General features: G+C 42.2%; 1 protein-coding gene across 1 annotated transcript; it reads left to right on the top strand.

Moving 5' to 3' along the window:
• Positions 1 to 3,353: 3,353 nt before the first annotated feature.
• On the top strand, positions 3,354 to 11,545 carry rex1bd (required for excision 1-B domain containing). Its single transcript, XM_026947287.3, has 5 exons — positions 3,354 to 3,503; positions 3,633 to 3,715; positions 5,941 to 6,145; positions 9,723 to 9,811; positions 10,946 to 11,545. The coding sequence occupies exons 1-5, from the start codon at positions 3,480 to 3,482 to the stop codon at positions 11,016 to 11,018; spliced, it is 474 nt and encodes a 157-aa protein (XP_026803088.1). The 5' UTR covers positions 3,354 to 3,479; the 3' UTR covers positions 11,019 to 11,545.
• The last annotated feature ends 1,190 nt before the right edge of the window (positions 11,546 to 12,735 follow it).

Below are 12,735 nucleotides of genomic sequence, written 5' to 3'. Positions count from 1 at the left end.
CAGAGACAAACTCAGACTGGGTCGTACTGAAGAGCTCGGTGACGTTACTGAAGAGTTCGGTGATGTTACTGAAGAGCTCGGTGACTTTACTGAAGAGTTCGGTGATGTTACTGAAGAGCTCGGTGACTTTACTGAAGAGTTCGGTGATGTTACTGAAGAGTTCGGTGATGTTACTGAAGAGTTCGGTGATGTTACTGAAGAGCTCGGTGACGTTACTGAAGAGCTCGGTGACTTTACTGAAGAGTTCGGTGATGTTACTGAAGAGCTCGGTGACTTTACTGAAGAGTTCGGTGATGTTACTGAAGAGTTCGGTGATGTTACTGAAGAGCTCGGTGACTTTACTGAAGAGCTCGGTGACTTTACTGAAGAGCTCGGTGACTTTACTGAAGAGTTCGGTGACGTCACTGAAGAGCTCGGTGACTTTACTGAAGAGTTCGGTGACGTCACTGAAGAGCTCGGTGACGTCACTGAAGAGCTCGGTGACGTCACTGAAGAGCTCGGTGACGTTACCGAAGAGCTCGGTGACTTTACCGAAGAGTTCGGTGACGTCACCGAGGAGCTCGGTGACTTTACTGAAGAGTTCGGTGACTTTACTGAAGAGTTCGGTGACGTTACTGAAGAGCTCGGTGACGTTACTGAGGAGCTCGGTGACGTTACTGAGGAGCTCGGTGACTTTACTGAGGAGTTCGGTGACGTTACTGAGGAGCTCGGTGACGTTACTGAGGAGCTCTGTGACTTTACTGAGGAGTTCGGTGACGTTACTGAGGAGCTCGGTGACGTTACTGAGGAGCTCGGTGACGTTACTGAGGAGCTCGGTGACTTTACTGAGGAGTTCGGTGACGTTACTGAGGAGCTCTGTGACGTTACTGAGGAGCTCGGTGACGTTACTGAGGAGCTCGGTGACGTTACTGAGGAGCTCGGTGACTTTACTGAGGAGCTCGGTGACGTCACTGAAGAATTCATGGCGTTACTGAAGAGCTCGGTGACTTTACTGAGGAGCTCGGTGGCGTTACTGAAGAGCTCGTGACGTTACTGAAGAGCTCGTGACTTTACTGAAGAGCTCTGTGATGTTACTGAAGAGCTCGGTGACTTTACTGAGGAGCTCGGTGATGTTACTGAAGAGCTCGTGACGTTACTGAAGAGCTCGTGACTTTACTGAGGAGCTCGGTGGCGTTACTGAAGAGCTCGTGACGTTACTGAAGAGCTCGTGACTTTACTGAAGAGCTCAGTGATGTTACTGAAGAGCTCGGTGACTTTACTGAGGAGCTCGGTGGCGTTACTGAAGAGCTCGTGACGTTTCTGAAGAGCTCGTGACTTTACTGAAGAGCTCGGTGATGTTACTGAAGAGCTCGGTGACGTTACTGAGGAGCTCGGTGATGTTACTGAAGAGCTCGGTGACTTTACTGAGGAGCTCGGTAGCGTTACTGAAGAGCTCGGTGACTTTACTGAGGAGCTCGGTGATGTTACTGAAGAGCTCGGTGGCGTTACTGAAGAGCTCGGTGGCGTTACTGAAGAGCTCGGTGACGTTACTGAAGAGCTCGGTGGCGTTACTGAGGAGCTCGGTGGCGTTACTGAGGAGCTCGGTGACTTTACTGAGGAGCTCGGTGACTTTACTGAAGAGCTCAATGACGTTACTGAGGAGCTCGGTGACGTTACTGAAGAGCTCGTGACTTTACTGAGGAGCTCGGTGACTTTACTGAGGAGCTCGGTGACGTTATTGAGGAGCTCGGTGACGTTATTGAGGAGCTCGGTGACGTTACTGAAGAGCTCGGTGACTTTACTGAAGAGCTCGGTGACGTTACTGAGGAGCTCGGTGACGTTACTGAGGAGCTCGGTGACGTTACTGAGGAGCTCAATGACGTTACTGAAGAGCTGGGTGATGTTACTGAAGAGCTCGGTGACGTTACTGAAGAGCTCGGTGACTTTAGTGAGGAGCTCGGTGACGTTACTGAGGAGCTCAATGACGTTACTGAAGAGCTCGGTGACTTTAAAAGTGGCTCGGTGCCACAGGTCAGTGTCGCAGGTTAGTTATGAACATTTCTGCCCTGTTCAACTGTATGCAATCGTACAGAGCAGGGCTGCTGAGTGCTGAAGCGTGTAGCATGTAAACCTCACCTATCCTCTGCATCACTCATGACAGAGTTCCAAAGTGCCTCTGGAAGCAACATCAGCACAAGAAACGGATGTCAAGAGCTTCATGAAATGGCTTTCCATGACAGAGCAGCTGCACACAAGCCTGAGATCCCTATGAGCAACGCTAAGCATTGACTGGTGTAAAGTGGTGTAATGTGGTGTAAAGTGGTGTAAAGTGGTGTAATGTGGTGTAATGTGGTGTAAAGTGGTGTAAAGTGGTGTAATGTGGTGTAAAGTGGTGTAAAGTGGTGTAAAGCTCACTGCCACTGGACTCTGGAGCAGTGGAAATGTGGATGAATCTGGGGTTGGTGGATGGCAGGAGAACGCTACCTACCAGAATGCACAGTGCCAGCAGTGAAGTTTGGGGGAGGAGGGATAATGTTCTGGGGCTGTTTTTCAGGGTTTGGGCCCCTTAGTTCCAGTGAAGGATGAAGTTAATGCTACAGCATACAAATTGTATGCTTCCAACAGTTTTAGGGAAAGAAGGACAATTTGGGAAAGAAGGACCTTTACTGTTCCAGCACGATATGTGCCCCTGTGCACAAAGCGAGATCCATAAAGACATGATTTGATGGGTTTGGTGTGGAGGAACTCCAGTGGCCTCAAACCCACTGAACACCTTCACTGTGTGTACTAGTGTGTGCTTTGGATCAAATCTATAGCATTGATGATAGAGCAGTTCGCTCTCTGAGGAGGGAAATACAGTACATCACTCATATCATCTAAAATTAGCGGGCTAGATTGGGTCTAACAGAAGACAAACATAGAGGTGTCAGTGTTCTTCCCACTTCCGAGTTAAAATCGCAGCATAACGCTAAGTGGGAGCAGAAGTTAAGATGAACTGCTCTCCAGCTCCTAATTCCGACTCGGAGTTTATCCAGAGCTCCGACTTATCCGGGCTGTGACGTCACTTCAACATGGCGGCGCCCATAGTGAAACTTAAGAGCAAGAAATAACATGTTAATTTAAGGATTTTAAGTCGTCTTTTGAGTTTCTGTTTATATTTGGTACTGGGTGATGCTTTGATAAACAAAATATTAATAAGCTTTCTGCAAGACTTCTGATCAAACTGCTCTTTCATGTAATTTTCAGTGCTAATAACCATGAATTATCACATCCACTTTAAAAATAAATTAAGCACCAACCACACAACTCTTTAATTTCATTTTTTTAGACAGCGACGGAAGACAGAAGTTTAGTTCCTGTGAACGCTCTAATGTGGGAAATTCCGAGTTTCCAAATGTCGTGAACGGAGCGTTGGCGAGGGTTGACTTTTATTTTGACAATATCCTACTGACATTCCCCGGAAGTAAAATAAATGAATTCGCTGGCTGGTGAGAGGAGAGATGAGCACCGCTGGTGCAGCGATGGTACGTTAAAGAGCTCTTTATTATGATGAATATTAGCCTTTAATGTAGGCCAGTCCAGTGGTTTATGCTTAGTTTTTTTTTAACTTAACCCTTATTCATGGTTTCATAATTTGACGATGTTTTTTAAAGGTTCCCTCAGATTTCAAATGTTTGGTCCGACGTTTTTACGCACTTCAGACTGAGCGCATGGAGGCGTATAAACTATTTGAAGAGTAAGTGTGTGTGTGTGTGTGTGTGTGTTGGGGTGGTGGTGGTGGTGGTGTGTTTGTGTTTGTGTGTGTGTGTGTGTGTGTGTGTGTGTGTGTTGGGGTGGTGGTGGTGGTTAATGTGTGTGTGTGTGTGTGTGTGTGTGTGCGCGCGCGCGCACTCACTGAGCAGTTTATTAGGAACACTTGTACTCCTACTCTTTCATGCAGTTATCTAATACCATCATGCAGATACAGGCCAGCAGCTTCAGGTAATGTTCTCATCAACCATCAACCACAATCCCATCCTGGGATTTTCACACACAACAGAATGGTGCAATAAAGTAAAAACATCCAGTGAGCAGCAGGTCTGCAGACGGAAACGTCTTGTTGATGAGAGAGGTCAAAGGAGAATGGCCAGGCTGGTTCGAGCTGACAGAAAGGCTACAGTAACTCAGATAACCACACTCTACAATTGTGGTGAGCAGAAAAGCATCTCACAGAAGACACATCATCAACAGAAGACCACGTCAGGTTCCACTTCTGTCAGCCAAGAACAGAAAGCTGAGGCTGCAGTGGGCACAGGCTCACCAAAACTGGACAGCTGAAGACTGGAAAAACGTAGCCTGGTCTGATGAAGCTTGATTTCTGCTGAGGCACTCAGATGGTAGGGTCAGATTTGGGTGCAAACAGCATGAATCCATGGACCAGCCTGCCTTCTGTCAACAGTCCAGGCTGGTGGAGGTGGTGTAGTGGTGTGGGGAATGATCTTGTCACACTTTGGCCCGTTAATACCAATCAATCATCACTTGAATGCCACAGCCTATTTGAGTATTGCTGCTGACCGTGTGCATCCCTTCATGGCCACAATTTACCATCTTCTAATGGCTTCTTCCAGCATGATAATGCAACACGTCACAAAGCAAAAGTCATCTCAAACTGGTTTTATGACCATGACAATAAGTTCAGTGTTCTTCAGTGGCTTTCCCATTCACTGGATCTGAATCCAGTTGAACACCTTTGGGATGTGATAGAACGAGAGATTCACCACATGAAAGTGCACCTGAAAAATCTGCAGGAATTGTGTGAATCAATCATATCAATATGTCTCAAAGGAATGTTTGCAACATCTTGTGGAATCCATACCATGAAGAATGTTCCTAGTAAAGTGCTCTGTGAGTGTATATGTTTGTATGTATCTGTGTGTGTTGGGGGGGGGTAATACCATGTGTATGCATGTGTCAGTCTGTCTGTCTGGGTGTGTGTGTGTCAGTGGTTCCCAGACTTTTTTGGGCAAACAACTCCAAATGGATATTATGAATTTCCTGTGACCCCAAGCCTACTTTTTTTTAATTCCACATTTATAATATAGGACTACTGAAACATTTGAACATTTTATTATGTTAGTAACATTTTGTGTGTGTAATGGAAGTGACAAAAAACCAAAGGAATATATCCCCTGTGCTGCTTTACCAGTCTAGTGGGAAGCGTTGTGTTGTTATAGGAAATAATCCACGTTGAGGTGGTGTGAAACAGTATTATATACACACACTCAATACGTATCTTATGTACATATAAAAGTGACATCTTCTAGACGGCACGTCAGAGCCAAAATTTCCCAGTCCAGCAGGTTTCCAGGTCAAAGTGTCAGACGTTTAATTTCACAGTGACGTTAAATACGCTGACGAGCTCTGTCTCTCTTTAAACCTTTCCACTGGTGTCAAGGACTCCATCTCAAAATCGACAATGGTGACTATATTTACTAATTAAATTATTTATTAATCTAGAAAATACAGATGTAGAATGCAGAAACGTAGGTTTGAAGGCAACATGAGAGGTTTATAAAATACAAACACTAATAAGAAAACCAGTTAGTGTCAGTACTCAATAATGGTCTAGCATAATATATAACGTATATGATTTGAGACAGCACTAGTTTATTTAGCAGAGGTAGACGGATAGGGAGATTTGTCCATTTTTGTAAAAAAGACTGTAATAGTCATGGCTTGTCTGAATGTGACATTTCAAATTAGCACACAAAATCCGTCTTTGATATTTCTAGTAATAATCTGTAAAGTAATTGACTGAAACAGAAGAGGAGATTGTGAGTTTCTCTCAAGACTCTATTTGTAAATCAAGCCACTCCACATGGGATCACGACCCCTAGTTTGGGAACCCCTGGTGTGGGGTGTGTGTGTGTGTGTGTGTGTGTGTTTTATTTAGTTAATGTGGTTGCTTTATGTTTATTGCAGAGGTCATGAGGCGTACCTGAGGACAGGGCCAGATTATGACTTTGAGCATTACAGACAGCTGGTTCACGAGATCACCAAAGCATTCTGTGGCATCTCCAAAGAGGTGCTGGAGATTAAAGACCGCCTTCATCAAGATTTCAACCGACCAGATCTCTCTGAACATATCGAGAAGCTGCAAATCAAAGAGAAACAGAAACTAGAGTTGGTGTGTATTTGGAATAAATTGTTTGTTACTTGAGTTGAATGATGCTCAAGTAATATTTCAGTGATTTTTTTTTTTTAATAGCAGACATTTATTTTGTAATTAATATTTAAACATGACATGACAACTTTGGAATTTAAAGCAGAGAGTAGGGGAGAGCCGGCACACTTGTAACAAACCTAAATGCACGCTGCAACTGTGACTTCATTACATGTACTGATCAGCCATAACATTAAAACCACCTGCCTAATATTGTGTAGGTCCCCCTCGTGCCACCAGAACAGCTCTGACCCGTCGAGGCATGGACTCCACAAGACCTCTGAAGGTGTGCTGTGGTATCTGGCTCCAAGACGGTAGCAGCAGATCCTTTAAGTCGTGTAAGTTGCGAGGTAGTGCTTCCATGGATCGGACTTGTTTGTCCCACAGATCCCACATCCCACATCCCGCTCGATCAGATTGAGATCTACTGAAATTGGAGGCCAAGTCAACACCTTGAAATCTCTCTCATGTTCCTCAAACCATTCCTGAAGAATTTTTGCAGTGTGTCAGGGAGCATTATCCTGCTGAAAGAGGCCACTGCCATTAGGGAATACTGTTGCCATGAAGGAGTGTAACTTGGTCTGCAGCAATGTTTAGGTAGGTGGTACGTGTCAAAGTAACATCCACATGAACATCAGGACCCAAGGTTTCCCAGCAGAACATTGCCCAGAGCATCACACTGCCTCCGCCGGCTTGCCTTCTTCCCATAGTGTATCGTGGTGTCATCTCTTTCCCAGGTAAGCAGCGCACACACACCCAGCTGTCCACATGATGCCCACGTGGGATTGGACCAGACAGGCTAGCCTTCGCTCCCCACGTGCATCAGTGAGCCTTGGGCGCCCATTTCACCGGTTGTCCTTCTTTGGACCACTCTTGGTAGGTACTAACCACTGCATACCTGGAACACCTCACAAGACCTGCTGTTTTGGAGATGCTCTGATCCTTCCACTTGCCCATTTTTCCTGCTTCCAACACCTCAACTTCAAGAAGTGGTTTAATGTTATGGCTGATTGGTTTATGTATACAAGTGCGTCACTTCTCCCTGTCTGTCTGAAAAAAGCAGCAGGATTGATCCACTCATGGTGGAGATATTTGTGAAAAACCCAAACCCATGCTCCTTCTGTTTGCAAGATTATTAGAAATTATGGGTGCAACTTGTGATCTAATTGTAACATCTGTTAAAATTATACAGAACACTGCTTCAGAGGCTGTCAGACTTATAAGAGCAGTGGAAAGGGGCAGCGCTGTGATGGAAAAGATGCACACACTAATATCCATCAATTGATGAAGATTACAATACATCTTTAAATCGGTGCTTCTCCACATGTGCGTAATGGACAGACAGTGATCTTTTTAAATTACTCAGTAGTTTTCGAGCCACCCTCAAAGGCATATCACACAGAGTTGGGAATGCGTGACGGTTAAAAAGATTTCCTGATGTAAGTTTACAGTGTTTTTTGACCCACACAATGTTACATGCTGTTCCACTCTGCTGTTCCACTCTGGTTTCAGTTAAATTGATAATATGAGGAAAGTTGCACATGAAAGATGTAAACATGTGCAAGATGTTATGTGGGAAGTATTAAGTCTGTAATTTAAACCATTGTTGAATAATTTAACTGGAACCAAAGAAATTTTACAGTTGTGCCGGCTCTAAACCAGAAATACATAAACACGATTTTGTCAGCTTTAGTAGCCATTAATTTAAAAAAAAAATCAATGTATGAATAATATTCTGTATGGATAAATTCAGTCATGCCAAGCAGTATGCCAACCAGCCCAATTCCCACTCAAAGTATTATTTTTCCAAACCAATCCAACATCATGATTATCATTGTCAAATGTACTGTAATTTAAGTAACATTCTATCTGAGTGTCAGTCACAAGTTTGCAAGAAACAAAAAAGGTAGCAGGTAAGTATTTTTATAAATGTATTATTAAAGACAATAGGTAAGCTGAAGTTACTCACTCATTAGGCAGCCATGAAGAAAATATGTTGAAACCACTGACTGTGCCATGATTGGCTCACCTTTGGTTTTTATCCTAATTGAAAAACAGAACAGATTCTGATATGATAATAGCCATTCAGCCTAATCCAAGTGGTCACTGGAGACATATTCTTTAAGCATGAAAATGCCAAGTGTTAAGAGCTCTCCTTATTGCTGGCCGCTTGTGGTTGGATCACCTGAGACGGATGTAAATGCCAAGTACATATGGTGCCATAAAGTTTTTTAATACATTCACCAAATCTCAAAGGTCCCACACAGACCTAGTGTAGGGCTTGAGAATAGATGTCACATCACTCTACATTAGGGGGTCATTCTGCCATTTTAGTAGGGTTATATGCTACAGACACATTCACCCCACTGCGAAAGCTTACAGAGATTGCTGTTTTATTCTGATTTTTCAGCCTTGCTGCTGTAGGAGTTTATACGATCTTCCCATCATAATGACACAAATGCTAGCTCAGCTTACTAGATGACTGACTTCCCCTGCCAAAATAGCAGACACACCACCCAGCAACACTGTTGTATCTGATACATGGATTGATTTGTTTATTAATACTATACATGAAAACATGCATATTTAAGCCTCAGGACCATCGCTCACTGACTTCAGCCCTGTTCATACTCGCTATCAACACCTGTCTCACATGATCCAGTCCCAAGTGGACAGCCAAGGCAGATTCTCATATGACCCAAGTGTGTCTCCACTGACCATTTGTGGTTGCATCTTGGCATCTTGGCATCTTGATTGCTAAATTGACAGAAGCAACCTGGTCACTTTTAACACCTGGTCACAGCATTAAATGTGTCCGAATCATGTGTGAGTAATTACAATATACAATAGCAGTTAGTAGGTTTTCTGCCACACAGAAGTCTTTGGGACAGAGGAATTTACAGATATAAAAAGTCTACATACCCCTGTTACAACGGCAGGTTTTTGTGAGGTAAAAAAATTAAACCAAGATAAATCATGATCCTCCTTTTAATGTGATATAGCAACCAACAAAAATCAAGTGAAAAACAGGTTTTAGGGAAGAAAAAGAAAAAACTTTTCCAAAGATTTACAAAAACCTGGTTTTCAGATTTACAGTAAATTGTAAATCCATATTCACTTGTTTTGGCGTATTTTTGTGTTTGTAAAATACTTTGTAAAATAAATGAATAAAACAACAGAGGAGATGAAGTGTTTCTCTCATGACCCCATTTGTAATTCAAGTGAAGCCACATGGGGTCATGACCCCTAATTTGACCCTGGACTAATGTCTTGAGTTTGATATTCAACAGATGTAGTTGTTATAATAGCATATGTAGCTACACTATAGTTTCAATACTTGAGGACATTAAAAATCTTTTTGTGATAATATCTTTATTGTGATATATGATCTAAGTCATTGTGCATTTTGCTCAAGTTTGTTAGAGCTGTGTGGCTGAAGGAAGTTTTCTTTCTTAAAGTTATGCACTTGCATTCGCTAGGCTAGTAAATTCATTCAGAACAGAGTGGTAAGAATTTTGACTATTAAAAATCTTTCTTACAGACAGCAAAATTACAACTAGCGAAGCAGAGTGCACAAGATCATCCAGAAGATCAGAGCTATCAGGAGAAGGTCCAGGAGATCAAACAGGAGTAAGAGTGGCACTATCTCATTATTCATTATTAATATACAGCCACCTTTACAATACCATTGTTAAAATCCAGCCTGTAATCCAGTGTGGGGAAGTAAGTACTCAGACACTTTTATTTTTTTTATTGAAAATACTTCCACTGCATTAATCCACTTCAAATTTACACGTAATGACTTTTGACTTTGTGCTTGTAAATATGAACAAAAAAAGTATGTATTTATAACCAAACAAATACATACATAAAACTGATAGGGGAAAAGTGTTCAGACACCACAAATGACCAACATTAGTACTTTGTTGCAAAACTGCTGTTGGCCGTTACAACTTTGAGACTTCTGCGGTAAGATGTAAGCTTTTTTGTAGCATTGTGGTTCAATTTTTGGAGGGTTATAAGGATCCCTCATGGGATTCAAGTCAGGAGGCTGGCTAGGCCATGCCAGGCCTTCTTGAGTTATTTTGGCTGGATGTTTTGGGTTGTTATCTTGTTGAATCATCCACCTTCTCCCCAGGTTCAGGTACTAGGCCAGTGAGATTAAATTCTCCTGTAATACAGTCCCCTCCGAAAGTATTAGAACAGCAAAGCCAGTTCTTTTGTTTTTGCTATACACTGAAGACATTTGGGTTTAAGATCAAAAGATGAGTATGAGACAATAAGTCAGAACTGTAGATTTCATTTCCTGATATTGTTCCTGATACAGAATATATTGTTCTAAAAGTGTAGTGATTTGCTGTGTAGGAGCAGACATGATTGCAGTGCAGTTCACTGCTTATTGTTTTCTGTATAACTAGGTCCTCCTGCAACTCTTTACAAGTGACTGCTGGCTTCTCTCTTACCTACCTGAGAGTCTGAGAGTGTGTTGTGAAATCTTGCAGAGCGCACCAGTCCGAGGACTGTTAGTTGCGGTTCCATGAACTTTCCACCTGCATATTATCAAACCAATTGTACCGACTGTCTGGATACTTTTTTTCCTATCAATTTCATACAAAGTCAAAAGATGTGTGTAAACTTTAAGTGGATATATGCACTGGAATTATATTAAATAACAAAAACAAAAGTGCTCAAATACTTATTGTCCCTCACTGTATACCTACTTCAGTGAAATGCCTCACTGTTTTCTCATTCTGCATTTTTCAGTATCATAAAAAACAAGGAGTCTTTGAGTGAAATTATGCAGGATTTCAAGTATGACTCAGAAGATGCAGAATGAAACAAGGACACTGCATGCCAGGATGGATATGGATGGAGTTTGCACCCATGACACGTCCTTTTATAAGAGCAACGGCCAAAGATGATGTTATGTGTGTGCAGTGTGAATGTACCATGTGTAGGTGTTGCTGATGTTTTGTTTCTTTGCAAGAAGTAGTTTATAAGCAGTTGTGTTCAGAGATTTGGAGGAGTCACTTTTATTACAGTTGCAATTAGACCAAGAAAAAAATCACACCAGTGACAGGTGATTTTATCTATCTTTGTGGAACTTTTAGATAAGTCTACACTAAGAAAAAAAGGTTATATATCTCATAACAATAACAGAACCATTTTAATAGGTTGTTTAAAGAACAATTTACAACAGATTGCATGTGACACCTTAAGGATGCGTCTTCTGAATCAGTGGTTCTTTTTTTAATTTGAATATCTCATTCATGAGGATTTGTATCATATGTTTAGATTCGTTCATAAACCAATTGTTCAACATGCTACCCAGATGACGATATAAAATGTTGCTGTTACACATTATGTGTGTACATCTGTATATGTGCATTTGCACGGAGATGAAGCATGGAATCAATTCTGGAAGGAAAGAATGATATTACAACACATTCATTGTTCAGTAGATATGTGTATTCCCTGTTCCTGCTTTTCTGTCCCACAGCAGCATTGCTGTTGTTTGCATGCTGCATAATGAGTAACAACATGACAGTTTATTCTTGTTAGTGCAATGCTTTCAAATTTTCTCTTTTTATTTTCTTTTTTTTTTTTTTTTTTTTTTTACCCATTTTTCTCCACAATTTGTTCATCTGCCCATTCCTACCAACCAGCCAGCTTTCCCCTATCTAATGACAGCCATCAACGAGGGTGAAGGCTAACACGTGCGTCCTTTAAAGACATGTGAAGCCAGTCAGCAGCTGCCCATGCTGTGTCACAGGGCAGCGTAACACACTTGGAGGAAAGCGCTGTCTGCCTTCTTCCTCACTGTTGCTCACAACTGGCTCGTGTCACTGTGATTGACAGGGAAGAGAGAGCATGTCATCCCTCCCAGGGCCAATTTTTGAGAACTTGGCCAGTTTTGTTCCCGTAGCTCATTGGGATTCAAACTCTTGATCTCCCAAGGATAGGGCAAATTCTTTCAAATAAGTAGTTGTTTAATATCCGCAACTCATATCATGGCTTAATTGTTTTTGACTCAAAAACAGTAATAAGGTTGACGACAACTCAGACAAGTTGTAATAAGCAGACAGTACTCAAAAAACAACTCTAAGCCCCTGCTATGTTGCAATCATTTTTTTGCCCATTCTTGTGTTATCAAGCAGTTGAGGGAATCGAATCAGGATGTATAATACTTTAATCCGTGATTTTTGGAAATCTTGTTAAAATCTGCACCTGAGTGGGTTGAGGCGCACTAAGTTATATCTTGTGTGAATTGTTTCCCAACCTTTTGTGTATTTCAGGGCAGAATGGCGAGTTTTATTTTGGCAAACCTTGATGCCACCTGCAGCTGGCACTTATAGAGCCCTGCCCTAACTGCATTATAATGCTATTAGTGATATGTGTCTTGCTTCACAGGCCATGAAAATACTACTGCCTATTAATCACCTTCCTCTGGCCCTGTGCAGCCACAGTGACGAGTGAAGCAGCAACAGATACAGCTGCAGAACCTGACAGGAAATGGAAGGTAAACTCCTTTGCAGTCTGAAGAAGGCAGGAAC

This window comes from Pangasianodon hypophthalmus, chromosome 11 (genome assembly GCF_027358585.1).
Source record: "Pangasianodon hypophthalmus isolate fPanHyp1 chromosome 11, fPanHyp1.pri, whole genome shotgun sequence".
Lineage (NCBI taxonomy): Eukaryota > Metazoa > Chordata > Actinopteri > Siluriformes > Pangasiidae > Pangasianodon > Pangasianodon hypophthalmus.
Note: the sequence above shows the minus strand (reverse complement) of the source record. Positions and strands in the feature narration are given on the sequence as shown.